The 23906-nt window shown below is 34.4% G+C and overlaps 1 protein-coding gene across 4 annotated transcripts in view; it reads left to right on the plus strand.

Annotated features, from left to right (window-relative positions):
• Positions 1–23906, plus strand: part of CSNK1G3 (casein kinase 1 gamma 3) — a 60436-nt gene that overhangs the window by 33916 nt on the left and 2614 nt on the right. For 3 of the 4 annotated variants that reach the window (XM_081318410.1, XM_081318409.1, XM_081318408.1), the window contains 8 exons: positions 569–803; positions 2202–2287; positions 2387–2471; positions 8727–8875; positions 10007–10102; positions 13020–13115; positions 16462–16568; positions 17699–17722. In XM_081318410.1, coding sequence (XP_081174536.1) covers positions 569–803; positions 2202–2287; positions 2387–2471; positions 8727–8875; positions 10007–10102; positions 13020–13115; positions 16462–16568; positions 17699–17722 — 878 coding nt within the window. The remainder of the gene's footprint in view (positions 1–568; positions 804–2201; positions 2288–2386; positions 2472–8726; positions 8876–10006; positions 10103–13019; positions 13116–16461; positions 16569–17698; positions 17723–23906) is intronic. The other variant, XM_081318411.1, reaches the window with a different exon arrangement.

Raw genomic sequence — 23906 nt, forward strand, 5'->3', positions numbered from 1 at the left:
GATAAAGGGATCTTTTCATGGGTTTAGAAGGTAGTATAGTTGTTGGTTCTGTGTTGCACTAGTGTCTATCCATATAGCCAATAACTGCACAATTCATAAAAAGGATAACTGTATAAGTAAAAATAATGTAAATTTACTAGTGAAAAAAACTTTGAATTATAGTGTGATTCTGTAGGCAGTATTCTTTTTAACACATAAATGGTACAGGTGTAGCAAAATATTCTCAAATCTATGGATATCTAGCAGCCACTTAATTTACAAGACATTCAGTGTTTCAAAGCTTAAAAATGCCTTTGTTGTATGAACTATTATTAACAATAAATATTGGCAACTAGTGTATAATTTAATGAAGGGATATTTTTAAAAAGTACTGTCTTTAATGGATAGGTATTCAGTATATCACCAGCTATGAACCAAAATAATGTTAGGAAATTTTTAATTTTTAATTTCATTCATGAAAAATCTTGAATTTCAAGATAGGAAAATACAGTAACTCCTTCATTTGTTTGACGACTAAAGATATGATAATTTTTATTTTTTAAAAACTTTCTTTCATTCTGTTTGATAGATTTCCCGAATGGAATATGTTCATTCAAAGAACTTAATATACAGAGATGTGAAACCTGAAAACTTCTTAATAGGACGACCAGGAAACAAAACTCAACAAATTATTCATATTATAGATTTTGGTTTGGCAAAAGAATATATAGATCCAGAAACAAAGAAGCACATACCATATCGAGAACACAAAAGCCTTACAGGAACTGCTAGATACATGAGTATAAATACACATTTAGGAAAAGGTATGTATATAAGTATGTAAGTAAAAGCATGAACACAGCAGCTTCACTAGATTTTAGTAAGCAGCTTATATATTAGTCATATTTATTTTAAAAACTCAGTCTATTTCATTTAAACATATGTGTAGGAGTATGGATATAATTTTTAATGTTATCAGTGCATGGCAAAATTCTAATTTTTAATAAAAGTTTTTAATAAACGGTCAAGTTCAGTTATACTCTTTTTAATGAAAGTTTAGCTCTAAACAGCTTGCACAACTCCACAGTTTTCCTTTTGTGCTATTGCAAAACTAGATTTAAAATTAGTATTTCTTAGTGTGACCAGATCCAGTAGTTAGGCCAGTTATTTATATACACAATGCAGCATTATTTATTAGATTTGTATAGCCATCCACCTCACATACAACAGCTTTGGGTGGCAATCCTTGACTTACGAACATAGTGGAACCTGTCCATTTTGGTCATCAGTGACAATTGTAAATTGGCTCATCATGTAACCAACCTGATTGTATGATTTTGTTTGCAGCAGTCGTTACACGAATCATTATGGTCATTAACTGAATTCACAGTTGTTAAGTAAATACCACAGTTGTAAAGGGAACCTGTTGTTTGCTGTGGGTTATTTTTGCCCAAAACTGCAAGTAAACGCTGGTTTTCAACAAAAATGTAAATCACGGTCATGTAACTGTAGGATGCTGCAAATGGCTGTGAATGTGGGCTGGTTGCCAAGTGCCCCAAATTTGGTCACATGAGAGGGATCTGGCCATTGAAACTTTGGAACCGAGTTGTAAGTATCTTTTGGGGAGTCTGTTGTAACTTTGAACAGTTGCTAAGTGACCAGTCATAAGTTGAGAACTATCTGTAGAACATCAGTAGCAAATTGCAGAAAATAAAACAGATTGGAAAACAAAAGAAAATAGCTATCAAGGAGAAACCAGTCAACAACAAATTTATTCAACTCAAACCTGAAAAATAGTACGGTGTCAGTTCTTCCATATTTTCATGATGAGGGTGTATATAGATTTATAGAAGGCTTACAATTTTCTCTTCTTACTTTAGCTTGTAAATTGTTGCGAAAACTTGTTAAAATGTTGGAGAAAATGTTTTCTGGATCTCTGCCTCCTGGACATCTGTAGTCAAAAGATAAAAGAGAAAAAAGAAAGAATCATAACATTCTAATTAGTTCAGTGATGGATCTATGTAGTCAGTTAATGCTTTTGCATTTCATGGGATTTGTTAGGTTTATTTGATGGAGCTTGTAACTCCCAATTTGTTGTTTATTTCTAATTTTCAGAAAATGTTAACATTATTTTATACACTTTCATATTTGTACATATTTTCCATTGATTTCATACATCGGTTCAGAAATCTAGCCTTCATATTTTCAATTTACATTTTCAGAGCAAAGTAGAAGAGATGATTTGGAAGCTTTAGGTCATATGTTCATGTATTTTTTAAGAGGCAGCCTTCCCTGGCAAGGCTTAAAGGTAGTATGAATTTTTTTGATTTGCCTTGTTTCTTCTGATGTTACCAAAGTTTTATAGAATGTTTCTGAAGCAGTTAATTTGATGTTTTTTTCAACTCAGGCAGATACCCTGAAAGAACGGTATCAGAAAATTGGAGATACCAAGAGAGCAACTCCTATTGAAGTACTATGTGAAAACTTTCCAGGTAAAGAGTTCTGCTATTGAGTAGGCTATGAGGTGGCTATATTGCTTGTTGTACAATATATTATAGTGCCAGATTGTGCAATTAATGCTGCAATAATTGAGAGTCATAGAGTTGGAAAAGCCATTTAGGCCACCAAATAGCTTCCTGCACAGTTCGGGAATTGAAATTAAATCTGTCTAGACTTCCCTTGAACACTGCAAATGATGAGGAGCATATGAGTTCTCTGATTAATTAACTGCAGTATGAAGTTGCTCATATGGTTAGGAAGCTTTATGTAACATTCAGCCAGAATCTAGCTTCCTTCCTGTAACTTAGATTCACCATTTCCTTTTCTTAAGTCTGCAACAAAAGATACCAGGTTTTGACCTAGTTTTTGTATGATATGCTTAATAGGTATTTTGAAGAATGCTGACTCTTCTAATATTTCTAGTATTCTGTGAACCTGTTTCACTGTCACTGAATTATTCTTAAAATTAAATGTCTAGAACTGGACATAGTATTTCATATGGTATCCTAACAAAGTAGAATAAAATGGAATAATTGCTATGATTTGTTTTGTTTTGTTGGTGTCATTTAAATTTACTTTAAACTTTAAATTCACATTGCTGCCTGTACAGTATTCAGTTTGCAATAATTCAAAGACCTTTTTTTACAAATGCCTTTACTAAGGCAAGTATCCTCCAGCCTATATACCGTGTTTCCCCAAAAATAAGACACGGTCTTATATTTTTTTGCCTCCAAAAGAGTCCACCAGATCTTATTTTCAGGGGATGTCTTACCTGCTTACCTTAGGACTGCCACAGCCAGGCCTCCCATGCCCCGACACCTGTCATGCCGCTGCCCGAGTTCTTCTGCGGTCGCATGGCTTGTCGATTCCGTCACAAGTGGCAGGAGGCCACATGGCACATTGCGCCATGGCACGGGTGAGAGGTGGAAGTGGTGCAATGAACCACGTGTCCTCCTGGGTGCGGAAGCACTGGCGCAATATGCCATATGGTATGCAGATGCAAGCGGATACAGAAGAACTCAGCCAGTGGTGCGACAGGTGTTGGGACATGGGAGGCCTGGCTGAAGTCCTAAGATAAGCGGGTGCGGGGCGCGTGGGGCAGCCACACCCCTCCACCCCTGCCCTAGCTTGATTTTTACATGTGTGCCTTGCCCCAAAACTAGGGCTTATTTTGGGGGTAGGGATTTTATTAGGTGCAAATGTAAAAATGAAGTTAGGTCTTATTTTGGGGATAGGTTTTATTTTCGGGAGAAACATGTATATATAGTGCATTAAGAAAGTATTCAGACCCCCTTCATTTTGTCAATTTTGTTATGCTACAGCCTGGCTCTGCAGTTGTTGTAATACATTTTTTTCTCATTAATCTACACTCAGTACCCCTTAATGACAAAATAAAAACAGAATTTTTGAAATATCTTTAAATTCATTAAAAAGAAAAAACTGAAATATCACCTTGGCATAAGTATTCAGACTCTTTGCAACAACCCATGAAATTTAGCTCTAATGCTTCTCATTTCTCTTGATAATTGCTGACATGTTTCTACACCTTGATTGGAGTCCAGCTATGGTAAATTAAATTGATTAAACATGATTTGGAAAGGCACACATCACTCTATAGAAGGCTGACAATGCATACGGTAGCAAAGCAAAAGCCATGAGGTCAAAGAAACTGCCTGCAGAGCTCAGAGACAGGATTATTGCAAGGCACAGATCTGGGAAAGGCGAATTAAAATTTCTGCTGCACTGAAGGTTTTTAAGAGCACTGTGTCCTCCATAATTCTCAAATGGAAGGGGTTTGGCACAACCAGGACTCTTCCAAGAAGCGGTCACTCGGTCAAACCGAGCAATCGGGAGAGAAGGCCTTAGTAAGAGAGGTGATCAAGAACCCGATGGTCACTCTGACTGTGCTCCACAGATCCTGTGTGGAGATGGGACAGGGTTTAAGAAGAACAACCATCATTGCAGCACTTCACCGATCTGGGCATTATGGCAGAAAGGCTAGATGGAAGCCTCTTCTCAGTGCAAAAGACATGAAAGTGCATTTGGAGTTTGCAAAAAAGTACCTGAAGGACTCTCAGACTGTGGGAAACAAGATTCTCTGGTCTGATGAAACCAAGATTGAACGGTTGGCCTTAATTCTAAATGTTATGTCTGGAGGAAACCAGGCACTGCTCATCAACTGCCCAATACCATCCCAACAGTGAAGCATTGTGGTGGGAGCATCGTGCTGTGGGGATGTTTTTCAGCAACAGGGACTGGGAGACTGGACAGGGTTGAGGGAAAGCTGAATGGAGCAAAGTACAGAGATATCTTCAATGAAAGCCTGTTCCACAGTACTCAGGACCTCAGACTGGGCCAAAGGTTCACTTTCCAACATGACAACAATCCTAAGCACACTGCCAAGACAACACAGGAGTGGCTTAGAGACAATTCTGTGAATGTCCTAGAGTGGCCCAGCCAGAGCCCTAACGTGAGCCCTATTGAACATTTCTGGAGGGATCTGAAAATGGCTGTCCACCGATGGTTGCCATTCAACCTGACTGAGCTTGAGAGGATTTGCAAGAAAGAATGGTAGAAAATTCCCTAATCCAGATGTGCAAAGCTTGTTGCATCATACTCAAAAAGACTTGAGGCTGTAATTGCTGCTAGAGGTGCTTCAACAAAGTACTGAGTGAAGGGTCAGATACTTACGCACTGTGATGTTTCAGTTTTTTCTTTTTAATAAATTTACAGGCATGTAAATTTCTGTATTGTATTATATTGGAGTACTGAGTGTAGATTAATGAGAAAAAATGAATTTCAACAACTGTAGAATCAAGCTGCAGCATAACAAAATTAACAAAAGGGAAGGGTACTTTCTGAATGCACTGTATATACATTTGATTATTGTTCCCTGAATGAAGAATTTTGCCCTATTCTTCTGCTTTTAACCCATTTCTCTAACATTATGCTCTTTAATCTGAGTGTTTAATCTCACCTTCCACCACTCACATGAGTGTTTCTTGATTTTTGATGAACACAATGAAAAAGAAGAAAGTAATGAACTTGCTCATCTGGTTAATTTTTAAAAAATATGTTCAATTCTCCTTGTTTATGTGTTTGTCAGAACATGTTGCTATTTATTTGTACTTGGCATCTTGAGTTATTCCATCTATAACTCAGTAGAAGTATCAGTAATTTAAAAGCATGCACAATTCTTGTTACATGAAGAGTTTAATTGATTATTTGAATTCTTATATATTTGTTAACATGCCATGAGAAATATAAGAAGTGATCCATTTGTTCCTCGTTTTGAAACCATGCTCCCAAATATAAGTAACTCTCTTCCATTACCTATCAAACAACTTGGTATATACATCGAGTCTTCTTGTTGCAAGAATCTTCAAAGGTGTTCACTATTTTAGAAACATTTTCAACTGAAGCAGTGAAACTGTCTCAATTCTGTAATCATTGTCATGAAAAACATCCAGGCAAAAATAATAAAGACTTGGAATATTTCAGAAATCTTCATGGGTTATTTATTAAACATTAAATAATACTTTTTTTAAAAAATGTTCTAAGAAGGCCAAACAGACTTACTCATTTTACGGTATTCCAGAGTTTATTGCTAACATAGCATTGATAATACCATGTTTGCAGGAAGTTATTTCTGTAGTAATGCATCAAACTAAACGAAATATTGAAACTCTTACCAAATAGTAGTAGAGTGGTACAAAAGAGCATTGATGAAATGGGTAATGATATTGAAAATAGTTGGATAACTCCCTACAGTTGGATAAAGCTTTATTAGCAAAGCTTTATTAATGGACTGTATACTATATTTTGAAGATAACTTTATCCTGAAGATATGCAACTACAAAAAGTCTTATAGCTGTAGCAAATCAATTTTGCTGCATTAAAAGCATACTTTGAAAATGCCAGTATTCCATTAAGAAAAATTATTGCTTGTGTAATTGATAAGAGTTGTACGGAAGGAAAATATTACAGATTTATGGCATTTGTGAAGAATCAGCTCCAAATCTTTTCTGTATTCACTGTATACTTCACAAGAATCATCACTTTGCTGACCATTTTATGTCCAAGTGTACACAACTCACTAAATGTGGTAAATGAAATAAATAAGATTAAATTTAATTTCAAAGGAATAAATTATTTCAGCAACTTTGTTAAGATAATAAACACTAGACTAGTCTGTTCATTTTTTAAACATGGATATTTGGTAGATTTTTAAGACTGTTTGATACAGCTTGTGGAATTTTTCAAGATTCTATCATATGGAAAAAAATGTCTGCAATAAATACAAAAATATGAAAAATATATTATTTACTTGCCTGGAATATTTCAGAAATTTAATGAGATTAATTTGAAACATCAAGATAAGCACTTGATGCACTTAAGGACTGAAAAAATGTTTCAATATATTTTATTGCTGTAAAAATACATCACAATGACTGCACAAACCACTGTTCCATTTCTTTTTTAGCTAGATTAAATTTTGCTCTCATGAATTACATTGGTCAGACTTTCCATTACATTTATAAAGAACCACTTCAAAAGCCATTCAAGATTTGACATCTGAGGTTGTATTTTTTTCAACTGCCCAGTATCTTGTTTGCTACATCCCAGTATCTAATAGTGATATACCCAAAGTTGTTATAAGTCAAGAAGTTCTAAGTTTTCAATACATCATTCAACATTATATGTGAAGTTTTAAATGTTAATTCTATTCTAAATAGTATAGTGATTAAAATACAAAACCTAAACCAGAACAAGACAACCAAAGAGTAGAAGGTTCAGATCACCTATGTTAAATTTCCAGCACATGTACTGCTTCTCTAGCACTTTTTAAAGTGTCCAAAAGGCATGAAAAAAAATTTTTTTTGATGAACTAACTTCACTTACAGTTTGTAAGCATATCAATTAAGATCCACGTTTTCCAGTACAAGTGGTGGAACTTCAAAAATTATGTGTAAGAACACAGAAAGTAATTCATTTGGTAATTCACATTACCAAAAATAAGGTTCATTTTGTAACCTGCATCATGATGTTTGTGGCATGGTATTTAAATATATTGTGAATACCTACAAATTATAAGAAGAATTTATTTAGAAGATCTGGCATTCGTTTTCATAAATTTTATTTTCATAAACTGAAATAAATTTCTACTACAGAGCTTCTCCACTGAAAATTACATATACATGCCCCAGTGATTTTGAGATAGTTAATTTCTGTAACAATCCTGTGTAGAAACGTATTTCAGTTCTATTCAGAGAAGATACTAATGCTGTAGAAAATTTTCAGCTTGTACTGTAGGAAGAAGATAATTAGCATTGTACAGGTTACCTAAGACTATATCAAAATGACATAGTCAAAAGATGAACCTATTATAACTTGCATGGGTTTGTTAGATAATATTAATGATGGCCTCCCCTTTACGGAATGTGTTCAGGTGGATGCTGGACAGCCATTTGTCAGAAGTGCCTTAATTTGGGTTCCTATACTAAGCAAAAATATTGAAGTAGTTTCCATGATTTTCTTTTCTTTTATTAAGTCTATGCAAATAATTTGATGCAGTACAATCTGAGTGACGCATGTAATTGGTAAAATGTGCTTGCTTAATCATTCCATTCCTATATTTTGGTATACTAATGGCATTACGAAAAAAACATGTTACTTTTAGTCAAACAATCTTTGACTAACAATTTTTCTATACTCCCTTCTCTCTTAGAGATCTTCTAATCACAAATTTGTTAGAAAGACATATTCAATTTTAATAAATATACTTGATAAGACTGGAAATATGTACTGGAGCCTTGGTGAAGCAGTGGGCTAATGCCTCCTTAAGTAACACCAGCTGCCTGCAATTAGTGCAGGTTCGCATCCCACCAGGCTCAAGGTTGACTCAGCCTTCCATCCTTCCGAGGTAGGTAAAATGAGGACCCAGATTGTTGGGGGCAATAAGCTGACTTTGTAATAATGCCGCTTGGGGGGGGCAAAAGCCCTAATAAGCAGGCATATACATAGAATGAAGGCTATTGCTAAGCACATTGATTTGTGCTTAGAGTGTAAGCCGCCCTGAGTCTTCGGAGAAGGGCGGGGTATAAATGGGATTAAAATAAAATAAATAAATATTGAACGCTAATTTATAAAGATATTTTCTCTTTTTATGTTAAAAAGCCAAGGCTTACAGTAATTGAACACTAATTTTTCTAGTAGTTAATATTACCAATGCTTCTTTATTCCTGTAGAAGAAATGGCTACATATCTTCGTTATGTGAGAAGGCTAGATTTCTTTGAAAAACCAGATTATGACTACTTAAGAAAGCTCTTTACAGACTTATTTGATCGCAAGGGTTATATGTTTGATTATGAATATGACTGGATTGGTAAACAACTGGTAAGTATAGTTCAATTTTTTTTTATATTCTTAAAAAATTGAACGTTCTAATAGACAGTATAAAAATGTAGTAGCCTTTATTTAGCTTACATTGTCTTTTATTGCTTAGGTAATGTTTTATTGCTCCATTCTTTATGATAAGATTATATGCTAGTTTTCTATGCATTGATGCAAAGTGGCTGTAAAAAGGCATACCATAGTTAAAATTTTGTAAAAACCATTCAGTTCACTATTAAAACTAATTCAAATTAGAATGGCGCTACTAAATAGAAGATGTTGATTCATTCACACAAAACCATCCCTTCCTCTCTCTGCTAAAAATTATATTGTGTGGGTGAGAGAGACCGAACTATGGCACATTATTACTCCATATTCACTTTGCAATCAGTACTGTTCCAGTATCCCATACTACAGTGATTCTCAACTTTTTTTCCACTACAGATCCCCTTTAAATACATTTTGTGGCCATAGACCATGACACAGATCCCAAGACTTAACTCAAGGTTTAAATCATAACATTATTTCAAGCCTTCCCAGACTCCCTGTGATGACATTTTGCCCCCCACCAGGAGTCCGTGGACCACAGGTCGAGAACCACTGCCATAGTATATTTTAATGAACATCTGTGACTGACTTTTTTTCTTAGAACAACTTTTCGCTTGCCTCAGTTAAATTCCAGTCTTTTATGTTCAGCCTCTTTTTTTTAACACAGCAATATAATCTTGAGTATTATCTCTTTCTTTTAGGTTATTGTTAGGACAGTTTTGTGTCACCTCTGAATTTTGTAGGACCATTGCTTCCCTTTTCTCATGAAAGTGGTTTGAAGAATAGAGACATTTACTGAATTCCATGTAGTACTTTGCTTCAATTTGTTGGGAAAACATTGATGAGCACTCCTGAATTATAATTTTCATACACCTATGAAACTAATAAATTATTTTAAGATACCATTAACTTATTATAAGTTAATCTTATAATAAACCAATGAAATAATTCCCCTCTGTCCACATGTTGCAATACTAAAGGCTTGCAAGTCATCTTGGAAACTAAAAATAATCTTTCACTATTTCTCAAAAAAAAATACTGTTGTCCCAGTTTTCTTATCGTGTACCTATAATGCATTTTGTGCAGCCTACTCCAGTGGGTTCCATCCATTCAGATCCTGCGATAACTTCCAATAGAGAAGCACATCCACACAGAGATAAGATGCAGCAGTCCAAAAATCAGGTATGCCTGTTTCATGTTGCATTGTAATAGTAATAGATTGTGACTAGTTATATAATAATAATAATAATAATAATAATAATAATAATAATAATAATAATAATAATAATAATAATAATTTAATTTCTATACCGCCCTTCTCCCGAAGGACTCAGGGCGGTGTACAGGGCAAATACAGTAAAAATACAATGTACAAAAGATAAAAAAGAATTAAATAATACAGCCCAATTCCAATAAAATTAATACAGTTAATATTAAAATACCCCAACCCTTCAGACTAGGCCGGCTTGTTCAAATAAGTATGTTTTTAGGTCACGTCGGAAGGAGTGAAGGTCGGGAGCCATCCGGAGCTCCACCGGTAAACGGTTATATATATCATTTGTTTCTTTGAAGAAACATTTATTAATATCTAGACTTTAATATTGTGTAATACTATATTGTACAATATAATGCTAAAAGTTATTATTGTTAGTACAGACATAATTAAAAGGAATGTGAAAGTTTAATAGTGGATTTGAGATTATCCCATTGCAGTCTTCAAAGGAAATTTCTCTGTCTTCACAGTGGTTAAACATATTATCATGGGAATTAATTAGAGTTCTGTATAATCAGTATCCTCTTTAGGACAGGATTTGAAGCCAGCTTCAAACTCATATTTTACATATTTTTATTACTGAATTTTGTTCGTTTTGGGGGATAATACTAATGCTTATTAACTAATTTATTTGGTCTAAGAAAGGAAAAATTCGTCTGTAGAAGTAGTCCCACTTCTTTCATTTGGTCTTTTTATAATCATTGAAGTTGTTTATTTTGAATCTTCTGAATCTAATTTTTTTATTTTTTATTTTTAAAATAAACAATGAAGTTTAAATGTAAAGTTAACATTATTATTACAATTCCTGTAACCAATTTGGCGTTTCTTAGAATTTTCGGAATGAAAAATAACCACATGGAAAATAATTTTTGTCAGCAAGAATGAGTGATAACATACTATACTGTATTTTTGTATTTGTATATACTCAGGTTTTTCCAGCTCTTTTGCATGGAACCTGAGAAATGGAAGTGGGGAAAGAAAGAAAGAGAGGGAGGGAAGAAATGAGGATGGAAGGAAGGGTGGATATAAAATAGCAGAGTGGAAGGAAGGGACAGGAAGAAAGGAAAGGAAGGGAAGAAAGGAAGATTTCCAGCACTCCCTACCAGCTTCCCACAAGGAAACTCAATAGGGAAGCTGGCGGGAAGTCAGAAGTTGCTTCTGCTCCAATGGTTCCCCCTCGCTGCTTGTGGTCATCCTGTTTCTCTGTTCCTCACTAAGGAAATATCTCTGAAACAGTGACCCAATGGGTCACAGGTTTGCTGGTAATAAAGTGTATATCTCGACATTAACTTTAAATATAAAATACTATATTTAAAATATAGTAAGATAGTTTATGGACATACCATGTTTTAGTATTAGGCATTAAATTTGACTATAATTCAATATGTATAAGTTAAGTGTGCATGCCACGGAAATACTGAAGTTCTCATTTTATTATTTTGTGCTCCTCAGTGAAAATTCTTGAGGTGTTTATGAAATGGGAAAGAAAACAGTATTTTCAACAGAACAGCCCACCTAAAACATTCTGTAGAATATTTTAAGTTGGCTGTGTTCAGTTATTCTATGTCTTAATGGAACAGAACTAAAAACATTTCAAGTATTGTGGCCATTGGTAGCAATGGACACTCAGAACAAGTTCCTTGACCCTTTGTTTTTCATCCATATGAGGATGCAAGAATAGGTAGGATAGCAGTCTATTATTACAGCTTTCTCCCCAAAAGCGGGTGTATATGTGTGCGTGTGTTCTTCAGTTAGCTATTGTTCAATTTGGTTCAATAAGTGAAAACAACATAAAATCATATTTGCATTTCTAAATGCATACTGGAGATTTCTTATTTGTAGGCCCAAGATGATCCCCAGACTGCATGCAGAAAGCTTCAGCAAACTACACTAAGACAGCAATTTTTCATCACTATAAATGCATTCTGATAACTCCACATCAACAAGCAAAATAGATAAGATCAGAATATAATACTCTAAAACAAGATTTAAAAAATGAACTCCCAAAGAGGGCTTGCTTTAGAGAGCACACAGATAGAATATAAACTTAGCAACACAAGCATCAGCTACAGTGACTCCAGCCTAATCGCAAGTCCCTCACAGCACTCCTGTTCTTCCTTTTATTCTTCCATCAAGAAAAGTTCAATCGGGAATGGCTAATGACTTAAACATGTGGTGTGTAATTACCTTCCCACTGCTTTGCTCCAGTAGTTCATTTCTCTGTTATCTAAGCATACATTAAACTTGATATTAAATTTAGAAAATAAAATCCCAATCATAGGAAGCAAGAAACACTCAAGTTGCTTGAAGCAATACTTGAAATGATGACAATAAAAAAAACCCTGAGTTTTGTTTCATTCTCAAACTCTCAAAACACCCTCAGATCATGGGTGTTTTATTTCAGGAACATATTGCTTGATCAGCTGTTTCATAACCAAAATGGTTCTCATTGGAATCATTTTGCATGCCTGTAATTATTCAGAATAATGTAGAAATTAGTTTTCTAAAAAAGTGTATAATTTCCAAAATTAGTTCCCCAAATATTTTTATTCTGCATGGAATTCCACATTTGAACTGTTGTTAAATGATTCCACTCATTGTTATGCATCTTTTTTTTTTTTAAAAAAGGGGGGGGGAACGGACTTTAAACTGATATTATTATTTTGCATTTGTACATGTTTTAGTATACGTGCATAGGCTTCTATGCATTTTTGTGCTCTTTATTTAGAATAAAATACAATTGATTAGCTGCGTAGTATATTTAATATATTTTGGGTTCTTTTTCCTCCTCTTGTATGCATGCTTAATGCACTATGTTACTGGCAGTCAATGGACCACAGGGCAGCTTGGGACCCCCATCAGGCCAATCCCCATCACTTGAGAGCTCACTTGGCAGCAGACAGACATGGTGGCTCGGTACAGGTATTTTCTGTTTTTTGCATGGCTATTTCCACATCTTAATTTCCTTGGACAAAAATGGCATGTGTTTAGTTGCCACTGAAAATTTACTTCTAATTGTGTCCATAACTAAATGTCTTCTGTTACAAAAGCCGTAATAAAAAAATCAGGCAAAATTTGTTTTTTTCCCCCCTACAAGTGCTTGTATAAGAACAGCCATCTGCATTTTGAAGAAAACATATTTGGACGACTCCTAGGCAGTAAAATTGTCATTGAATGATGTGTAGTGGAAATGGCAGTGCCATTAGAGCTTCAAATGATTGCTGACTACTAGTAATAGTTTGATCGTACAAATCACCATTTATTGTAACAATTTCTAGTCCCTATTTAATGTCCTTTTATGCTTAATGATTGAAAGCAATACTGATATCGCTTTTGTTATAATAACCCGTTGGAAGTGTAGTCAAATTCTCTGCCTTACCATATCATTTGCCTGGTTTGTGAACTTTATAATTGCTTAGTGAGTAATACATCTCAAATATATTATGCATATGTAGCTGTTCATTCTTTCTAAAATGGTCTTGAGAAACAAGTTTACTAAATCCAGTAAAAGTTGTTGCAAGTCCATGTGATGTAAAGAGAGCTCATGTATCTATGATTACATAAATTTGTGCAAAAGGGAGAAACAAATGGAAAGTTCCCTGTCACCTACTACTCTTTCTCTGTTTCAATAGGATCTGGATAATTTCCTGCTGCTTTCCCAGCAGTTCTTTTATTCCCTTGATGTCCTTTTCTTTTGCTTCTGCCAAAGGGCTTGTTTCATTTTTTTACCACCAATATCTCTCCATTGTCAATTATATCTTTCTTGTATATTTTTAAATGGCTATATAGCAATTTCAAATCACCCAGACCCCCCAAAAAAGATATATTTGAAGAATCATTTGTCTAGCTGTAGTTGGCTTGTCTGCTGTTGTCTCTCATACTTAATGATAATCTAATTTGCTATATTCAATTACTATAATTTGCATCTAAATCAGGATTAGTAATTTAGGGATAAGCCATAGAGATAATAATGCTTTTCTGCATCATACATTCTGCTTTGTTGAAAGAAAATTAGACTGCTTCATTTTTTGAAACCTGGCCATAATTCCTAAGTAAAAAAAAGATATGTGGATTGTAACTTATATTGAAGTATAATATCTCCAAGGAAATGCATTATTTTGTTAATTATTTTTTTTATGTTGTTGCTGTAGGACAGAGGTCCCCAACCTTTTGGGCACCAGGGACCGGTTGTATGGAGAAAGGTTTTTCCATGGACCAGAGAGTACGTGGTTTTGTGTGCTGCCTGCATCCTGCAAATGGGGCTTTGCTTCTTTGTGTGGACCAGTTGCTGGCATGTTGCAGCCTGGTACCGGTCCATGGTTGGGGACCCCTGCTGTAGGATATCTTTTAGATTGTAGCCTTCAACTCATAGACTTTTAAAAATGTTTTCCATCAATTAAATTCTTTTCAGGGTTGTTTACTACAGTTTTTGAAAACATGTAACAGCACATTAAGAGCATGCCAGAAAGATGATTTCGTTTCTCTTTGGGGTATTTCTCATCTTATTCAAACTTCCATAATCACTTTGTCAACCTTTGTAATGGGCATAGGAAATAATTGTTATTTTGTACTGTGAGTGGGAATCTAATGCCATTACCATGACCTATCCTATGTTTTTGGGAAAATAGACCTGTATACTAAGAAACATAAGTATTAGTTTCTACTAAAGGTTGTCAGTGATGAGAGAAGAAGTAGTTCATCTATGCAAAATGGTTTGTTTGTGCATTTTGTTCCTGCTACAGTCATTTTCTTTCTTTAACATAGTTTCCTAGCATTTAAGATACTAGTCTACATTACTAAATTTTGCAATCATAAAGCAATTAACAGCATCTTTAAAGATAATATTTTTGGAATCAAAATTCTCTGACTTGTATTGAATTAATCAATTGGTAATAATTATATTTTTAAGTCACTTAGAATTGCAATTTGGTTGTTTTTATACTCTTCCTTTGGTTTTATTCTGTGTTTTGCATTTCCACTAAAGAAAATATGATTTATGTTATAGAGAGAAATTAGCTGGATTCATTCTCCTCTTTCCTTGATCCCATATTAAAAACATCCCAAATAAATTTGAAATTTGATCTGTGCAACAAATGAGCAACAGATATGCATTTAATTTATTTATACAGTTTATAAAGCCACAAATAAAACTCACTTCTGAAAAACCATGCCAAGAAAATTGCAAGGACTAGTCCAGACAGTTGTCAGAAGTCAAAAACTGACTTTAAGGCATTAAATGAATGAATAATGTACCAGGTGATGTTCTTAAAAGGAAAAGTCATATTTATTATATGTGTATTATGAATTCTATCTAGAACATGTATAATTTACCAGGGCATGTCATAAGTAAAACTAAGTTGTTGATGCAATGAAAGAGTTATGAGGAATAAAAACTAAATAGTAATGAAATGCTTGGTATTATGTTACCTAATTATCTTGCCTCCCTTCTCAGTTTTAGTCTTTCTGGATATGTGTCCTCATTTATATTACCTTACCCAGGATGTTCGCATTAGTAATTATGCAGGCAACTATGACAATGTCATTATTTAAAATTGCAGCCTATTTCATAGGCATACTTATTTATTAAATTGATTTTAATGGTGGTATGGCAGTTTATTATATACAATTGCAAAGTGGATGTCCATCTTTCTGTGCAGCAGGATTACTTAATAAGAACAGATGTTATTGCTTATCAGCTTAAAGCGTCATTGTTATCAATCAATCTTACATATCTAGTGAAGTTCTTTGAATTTATTCCAGGGTAGTTAGCCAGAGATTTATTCAAGGATAACTACTATATATTAGGATTGTAATATTTTATATTGCTAGCACCTATTTTGCAGATGGCTTTTTCTACAAGCAGTTGGAGAATGATTAGTAATGAATGAAGACAGATATATGTGTCCCAAAATAATGTTGCAAGATCTAATCTGGGTCTATACTGGGACCAGATGTTTACTTTTCTGAGCTTTTAGACTTGTTCTGGACCCCATCCTCAGAGGACCAAAGCACATATTCCAGTAGTGAGAAGTTCCCTGAGGAATCTTAAAAGCTTGGAAGAGTAACATCTGGTCCCGGTGACCGATCCAGATTGGATCTTGCAATAATTAGTAATAGACACACATGAGTGAATAAAAAAAGTACTACCACTTATGAAATAATATGCTCATACACTAATTCCAACTCTTTGATGTCATAATAAACCAGTGTAGTAAATGTAAATTATACAATTATTATTGCATAATTTTTGAATCTGTTTCCATTGCAGGTTGTAAGTTCAACAAATGGAGAACTCAACACTGATGATCCTACTGCTGGCCGTTCAAATGCACCCATCACAGCCCCTGCTGAAGTAGAAGTTATGGATGAAACCAAGTATGTATTGCTTTGAAATAATATCTTTGGAGACAGCTCATTTTATGAGGTTGAATTTTCCAATTGAAATTCCGATGATATCTAAGTTCTTAACTGTGACAAGTAATACATGAAGCCCCTAAACAGTTCTTTTTTTTTAACTCTTAAGACAGGGGTCCCCAACCCCCAGTCCGTGAACCAGTACCGGTCCGCGGCATACCAGCAACCAGTCTGCACAAACAAGCAAAGCCCCATCCGTGGGATGTAGGCAGCACACAAAACCATGCACCCTCCCTCCATGAAACCGGTCCCTGGTGCCCAAAAGGTTGGGAACCTCTGCTCTAAGAGACAGGGGAAATGTGTATGAGAGAAATTCCATTTACTTGTCTATAAAATGGTTTCTTAGTTGAAGCTATTAACCTTTCCAGGCAGTACAATTTCCTCACAATATATTTCATATAGAATACTACTAGAATAAATACTAGTACAATAATGTGATAGAGGGGTTTATGCCGTTATGCAGCTTGCTGCTGTCTACAACAGCATTCTGCTCACTTATAAGCAAGGAAAAAATTTGCCTGAACTTTTTAAAATAATGTACAAAATACTCTCACTCATAATACAGATGTATTTCAGCAAAGGGTGTAGCTTTTATACATGAAAGCACTTCAGAATAGTTCATTTTCCCCTCCTGAGGTGCACCAAAAGTCTCTAGGTAGTGGGATATTTGTGTATATCTAACCATTTAGCTTTCTTTTTGGCATTGCAAATGAGTCAAGATTGCCATCTACAAAGGATGGTGTTAGTGACAGGCACAATTGAAATTAACTGAAAATATTTCAATCTCTGGTTTTGAAATTCTATATCACATTGAAACACCCAGAAAGAAATATGATCTATGCAACAAATAAATCAGCAAGACATGCATGTTTGTTGTGCCTTAAACTAGTTGAAGAAATTCCTAAACTACAAGCTGAAATGTAATACTTTTAATGGCGTTGGTTTTGGTTGATTTGGTCTCCATTAATTTAAATGATATGTTATTATCTTACTCATTACTTGACTATATGACTATATGTTCAAATGTAAGTTTTCTTTACAATATACTGCATTCTGATTTTTCCCCCTTCCTTGTATTTTCCTCATATTAGCTGCCAGAAAGTGTTGAACATGTGGTGAGTTTTAAAGCACAGGCAGGCAGAAATAGCTCCAGAGCATTTAAAAACAAAATTACAATTGGAAAAAACCCAAAATAAATTTAATTGTTTTAATATTGGTCTTCTTTAATAATATAAGAAACCTGCTAGCTTGTTGAGGAGCACTTTTGCCTGCTTCAATTCTTATTTGTTTTGAAGTGATGTAGTTTTAATGTATTTTTATCTAATACGCCTGAATTTATGCTTTAATTTTAATTTATGCTTTAATACAGTTGTTTTGCCCATCGATTTGCCATTTTAAAGGGAAAACAACAATTTCAGGTATTTTAAATTTCCACAGTAATACCTTAACTTCATAAATAATTAAATATTTTAATAGCACTAAATTACACTATATGTTTTCACCCATATTTACTGAGTTGTTAGTGATTGGTAACTGCTAACTAATAAACTCAGGGAACAATTACTCCTCTCAAATTTATATTTTAGTGCATTTCCACATTTCAGTCATTGTACTCATCTCAAAAAGCAGTCTATAAAACATTTTTCACATTTAATTTATTATTGGCAAGTTTTAATTTTGGATGGAATGACAAATTTTCTAAAATGATGGTTGGTTTTTTTTCTTTCTAATTTTGAATGCTAACAATTGCACCAGATAGGGAAGCTGTATTCATAATATCATTGGAAGTTCTTTTATGTTTTAAATAATCAAATATTTGGATGTAATTAATGAAATTGTATTTATTGGTTTGAAAAAAAGCACCCCGCTCTTCAGCCCCTCTCCTCATAACTTCTCATCCTTTTCATTATTAAAACTGAAGGAAATAAATTCATTAAACATTTATTTCCTCCAGTTTTCAATCTTCCATACATGATGGAAACAGAAAAATGCAGGTGAAAATAGTGGCTTAAAAAAGTTAATTCCTAGCTACTAATCATGACATAAAAGTACCATAAGTATATTATAAAAACCATACCTTCAAATATAATAGTGTATAAAAATGTTACAGTAAAACTACAGAAAACACTTTCAGTGGCAGTGACATTGCATAAAGCTACTAACCCTTCTAAATTAATATACCTTCACCTTTAAGGAAGATTCTGGAAAGACCATGATAATATATCCTAAGATATCTGTAGGAGAATATATTAAATAATACAATACAGTCAATTATGTCTCAATTTTCTGTCTGTTGGTTTCTTTTAACCTGTTTTTCATGCTTGAAATTAAATTTTAATTGCTCTGGTTAGGACAGATTATTCAAATAATATTTTTTTAAAATCATGCAACTATATTTTGGTCGATGAAAAATTATCAGTTGCAGTCCCTATAAATACACTTAAACATTTTTAATATATATGATAATATATATTATGTAACTATATTTAGTATTTATTTTGTATGTTTTACAGATAGCATTATTTTGAATTTATGCTAATTTATATAGTGAAGCATATTTCATTTTCCGTGTTACCATATAATTCAGCCCTTACACTCTGTATGGTAACCACAATAATATTGTCTTTTCCGTTATATCTGTTTGCACAAGCCATCACAATTTACAGAATTCAATAAATTTATGAAATGAGTTTTATTGATGGGTTACCAGGGAGTTGAAAGTATAGGAAAAATAAAGTAATGCAGAATTTTACCACAAAAATAACGTTCTTTCAGTTGCAGATTTTAGGTGGAAAAAAGTATGCATAATGAAGTTCTATTTTTATCTACCTATTTATTTATTTATTAAACATATTTGTATGCTGCTACAAATAAAAAAATGACTCTTGGCAGTTTACATAAAAAGAAAACAACTTTAAAAAGAAATAAAATTACAACAGCGCTAGAAAAATAGGAAGAAAATAAAAGATGGCAACAATAACTTTTATCAGGAGAAGACTTAAAAATATCTTGATCTTGAGGTGCTTGTAGCAGTCTAAATTCCACAGGGAGGGGCCATGTCACAGTGTCAGCAGTGCAACAGAAAACAGACTCTTTGCCTCAGCTCCCCCAAAGTGTGGAATTTCCTAACTAGATCTAGTTGGTCAGTCAGAATTTGGCTGGACAAGGTGGGGAAGGGACCCAGATGACAAGCCATGTCTGGCTTTATAGGTCAAAATCAGCACCATATAATATATTGGACCTGGAAACTAATACAGATAGACATTTACATAGCTGAAATGGAACAAGTAAGGATTGTGAGGGAGGTAACTGAGTTGATAGGAATATTTGAATTTTATTTTGCTGCTGCTGAGACAGTCTAGACCAGGGGTCAGCAATCTGAAACAGTGAAAGAGCCACTCAGAACCGGTTCCCTCACAAAAGGAAAAACTGGGAGCCGCAAAAAAACGTGTGCGCATGCGCGTACATGTGTGCATGTGCAGAACAGGGTTTGACTGAAGAGTGGAGCCAAGGCGAGATATGAACCTACCCTGCATATTTTAATTGATTGGTTGAACTTTTTTAGTCCCACTTTTTTTTTTGGACTGCACATGGCAGAAGACTGGGAGCCGCAGGAGATGGCTGAAAGAGCCGCATGCGGCTCTGGAGCCACAGGTTGCGGACCTGTGGTCTAGACCAAGGGTGTCAAACTGCCAGCCCACGGGCCGGACGTGTCATCAGGAAACCACGCCCACCCCATTACTGGCAATGGAGAAAAAGCTCTGATACGTTGCATGATGTCACGTGATGTCGAGAGTTTGACATGTCTGGTCTAGACTATAAACCTACCTACTGGTAGTTATCCAATATCATTTTTCTTGGTGGTCATCACATCAGGAGGGGTGTTTGATTCCAATTCAAGGAAACTAATGAGTTTGGATTAGCAGTTGAATGTACTGGTCTGCTGTAATTCTCGTCCACTGTTTAGTCTGGGGGCCAAATGAGTGATATAGCCTTCCACCAGAATCAAGAGTTCTGTGTTGAATGTTCAAGGATGGGGACTCACAGTTGCCCAGCTGTCTCCAGGCATTCTCTTCTGTTTGTCAGCCATTGTACTTTGTTTTCTCCCATCTACTAAACTAAAGAGATAAATAGGAAGTTGGACATTTGGGTATTTCATTGTCATATGGACAGAAGAGAAGACAAGAAAAATGAAATTATTTCCCTCAGGTGCAGATTTGGTTTGACTGCCATATATAAACTTTGTCTTTCTGTCTATCCATTCATCCCGCCTTTATTGTTTTTTACAAATAACTCAAGGTGGCAAACATATCCAACACACCTTCCTCCTCCTATTTTCCCCACAACAACAATCTTGTGAATGTGTTGGGCTGAGAGAGAGAGAGACTGGCCCAAGGTCAAACAGCCTGCTTTTATGGCTAAGGCAGGACTTGAATTCACAGTGCCTTGCTTTCTAACCTGGTGCCTTAGCCACTAGACCACAAGGCTCACAAATTGGACGGCTTTGGCTGGAAAGTTTCTCTCTTTGGAGAACATTTAGATGCCTAGCCATAAATTAAAGATCCCATTTTTTACTCTCATTCTTAGAAGATAAAAGTAGCTAATCTTTTTAATTGTATACTCCCAAGTAACTAATCAAATGCTTACACCATCCAGGTTTTCAGAACAGGCATGATATCAAGTGAAATGACAAGTGTGAACACTTTCAAAAGAAATGCTTTGTATTGTACTCCAGTGTGTTCAGTAGAACCCTTTTAAATACATAATACAATACTATGTGATTCTAGCCTTCCCCTGAATCTAAGGCTAGGATGAAGTGCGTAACATTTGAAGGTGAATATCTTTAGTTTGCAATGAAGCTTCAGTTGGGGTACACAGACTACACAATATACTTGCTGTATTAGTTAGAATACACCATGATGTCTATATCATGATCAAGATCAAACTAAACTAAACCAGCTCCTCTTTTCTGCCACTAATAGCAAGAAACTAGGCCAAAGAAATTCTTTGTTAGTATCCTCCATACACATTTTTTATTATCAGCATTTCCAAGATAATCTTTTCAGAGAAAGTGCTTCCCTGTTTTTTTTTCCTTTTCCTGGTTTTAATTTCATATTATGGCAGATGGTTGGGTTTTGTCCATAATTAAAAGTACCTTTCTTCCATAGATCATCACTGCATAAAGCCTACTATAAGGCAAACAATGGTTTCTTGAAAAATAATCCACCATTCTGAGTAGGACTAGCTGATTAATCCCATTTAAGATCCAATAACCACTGTATTCATGCTAATAGATTAACATATGATTGCATTCTCTAACATAGCTTCTCTGAAAAATGTTTTACAACAAATTTCTCTTAAAACAGTTCATTTCAATTTCCTGTATAAGGTCTGAAACATTTTAGAATATTTAATGCATGGTAGAATAAATTAGTGTAGACTAACTATAACTTTTAATAACAGTTTTAGTATGAATGCTGGCTTCAGAAATATTTCAGCCCTTAAAGAGAAGAGAGGGAAAGAAGAGAATTTGGAAATAACAAATATTTAGTACATATGAGAGTGAGGCCCTCTAGTGATCATTTACTTAAGAGCACACATTTCGCTGCAGTTAGTTCTTTTTTGTATTTAAATACTTTTAACATAGCTGAAATCTTACAGAATGTGTCTCTAAGCCCAAAGAAACAGAGATGATGTTATAATTTAAGACATGCTACTGTTCTCATTTTCTTTAGTTCTACAATGAAGCCCATCAATATTTCATCCCTTAAGATTAATTAAAAAAAATACTTAGAAGAAGAGCAGTTTACAGTCTTCTGGTGGGACAATATGTTTGATATGTTTTTAATCATGGTTTTAAAAGCTAGGGGATGAGTTCTGATTATGCTCATCTAACCCCACAAAATATGTTCTAAAACAAGGCTTGGTTAAGTCTCAAATTGATCTGCTTTTTAAATCCCTGATTTTATAATAAATCAGTTTGGAGGTACAAGTTTAAGTCTTGTTTCATACCCTTGAATTTCTGAGTTTTCTCATTACTGTTTATTCAAGTAAAGATTACTTTAACTTCCTTAGAAATTGAACGAACTTTGCAGAAATAATAGTTCTTTGTAAAATAGACAAAAATGCAAAACCTTGAAGAAATTTTGAGATTTCTGCCAAGTTTCTTTACATTTGCTATTCATTTAATTGCTGATATCTCTTGGAAGATGCATCCATTTTGTAGGCAGTGCTGACTACAGCAAGAGATACAAAATGTTAATTTTCAGATGGATATATCTGAAATATAACATTTTTAGAATGTAAGGTGTTCCAAAAAAAATTTGAACTATTCCATTTTGTTGTTCTACAGTTGCCTTAAAATGATACTTCGCAAAGAAAGCCATAGCTACTTAGGACTAAGTTTAATATTAATTTGTTTTTGTTTTGCTTGAAACAAAAATACGAAAATATAAGAAAGACGGAAATGTCCTTCCCAGCAATTTGTATAAACATAACACATATTATAGATATACTACTATATAAGATACTTGATCCTTTTCAGAATAGGGCTAGGGAATTATGTTAACTAAAAAAAGTTTCAAGCTCTTTTATTTTAGGGATAATTGGCATCAAATTCACAAGAAGTATAATAATGGAACAGATGATAGGTATAGATTGTGCAGTGGCAAAATGACTTGAATATTTATCTTTACCATGCAAGCCCAATATAGTCTTCTGAAGTTCAACTACTGTGCAAGGTTTTAGTAAACTGCAATGTTGTTTTTTTTGGGGGCTTCCAGGATCTTAGCCAATTTTGTTAATAACATGGTTTTACTTGATGTAATTATCTTTTATAATATGCTCTGTACGCTATTATAAAAACAGCACAAGCAGTCCAGAATGCTTTCCTATTGATAAACTAGTAGGAATGTTCACTACCTTTGTTGTTTGCCAGTCTTAATTCTACAGTGTACTATGAGCATTTAGCTTTTAGTAATGCTACAGTTAACATTAAACAACAAAAGAAATTAAATAGATATTAATTACCTAGAAATTACCTAGAAATCCTAGAACTATGGAGAGGTATTTTTACATACTTGTCCTAATTTTAGTAACACATCCTGCTCTCTCAGCTGTCCAGGCGCAGGGATAGGCAACCTCGGCTCTTTTATGACTCATGGACTTCAACTCCCAGAATTCCTGAGTCAGCTATGCTGACTCTTTTATGAGTCATGGAGTTGAAGTCCATGAGTCATAAAAGAGCCGAGGTTGCCTACCCCTGGTCCAGGGGAAAGGAGAATCTTTTTTTTTTAAGAT

Source organism: Vipera berus, assembly GCF_964194415.1.
Source record: "Vipera berus genome assembly, chromosome: 2".
Taxonomy (NCBI): domain Eukaryota; kingdom Metazoa; phylum Chordata; class Lepidosauria; order Squamata; family Viperidae; genus Vipera; species Vipera berus.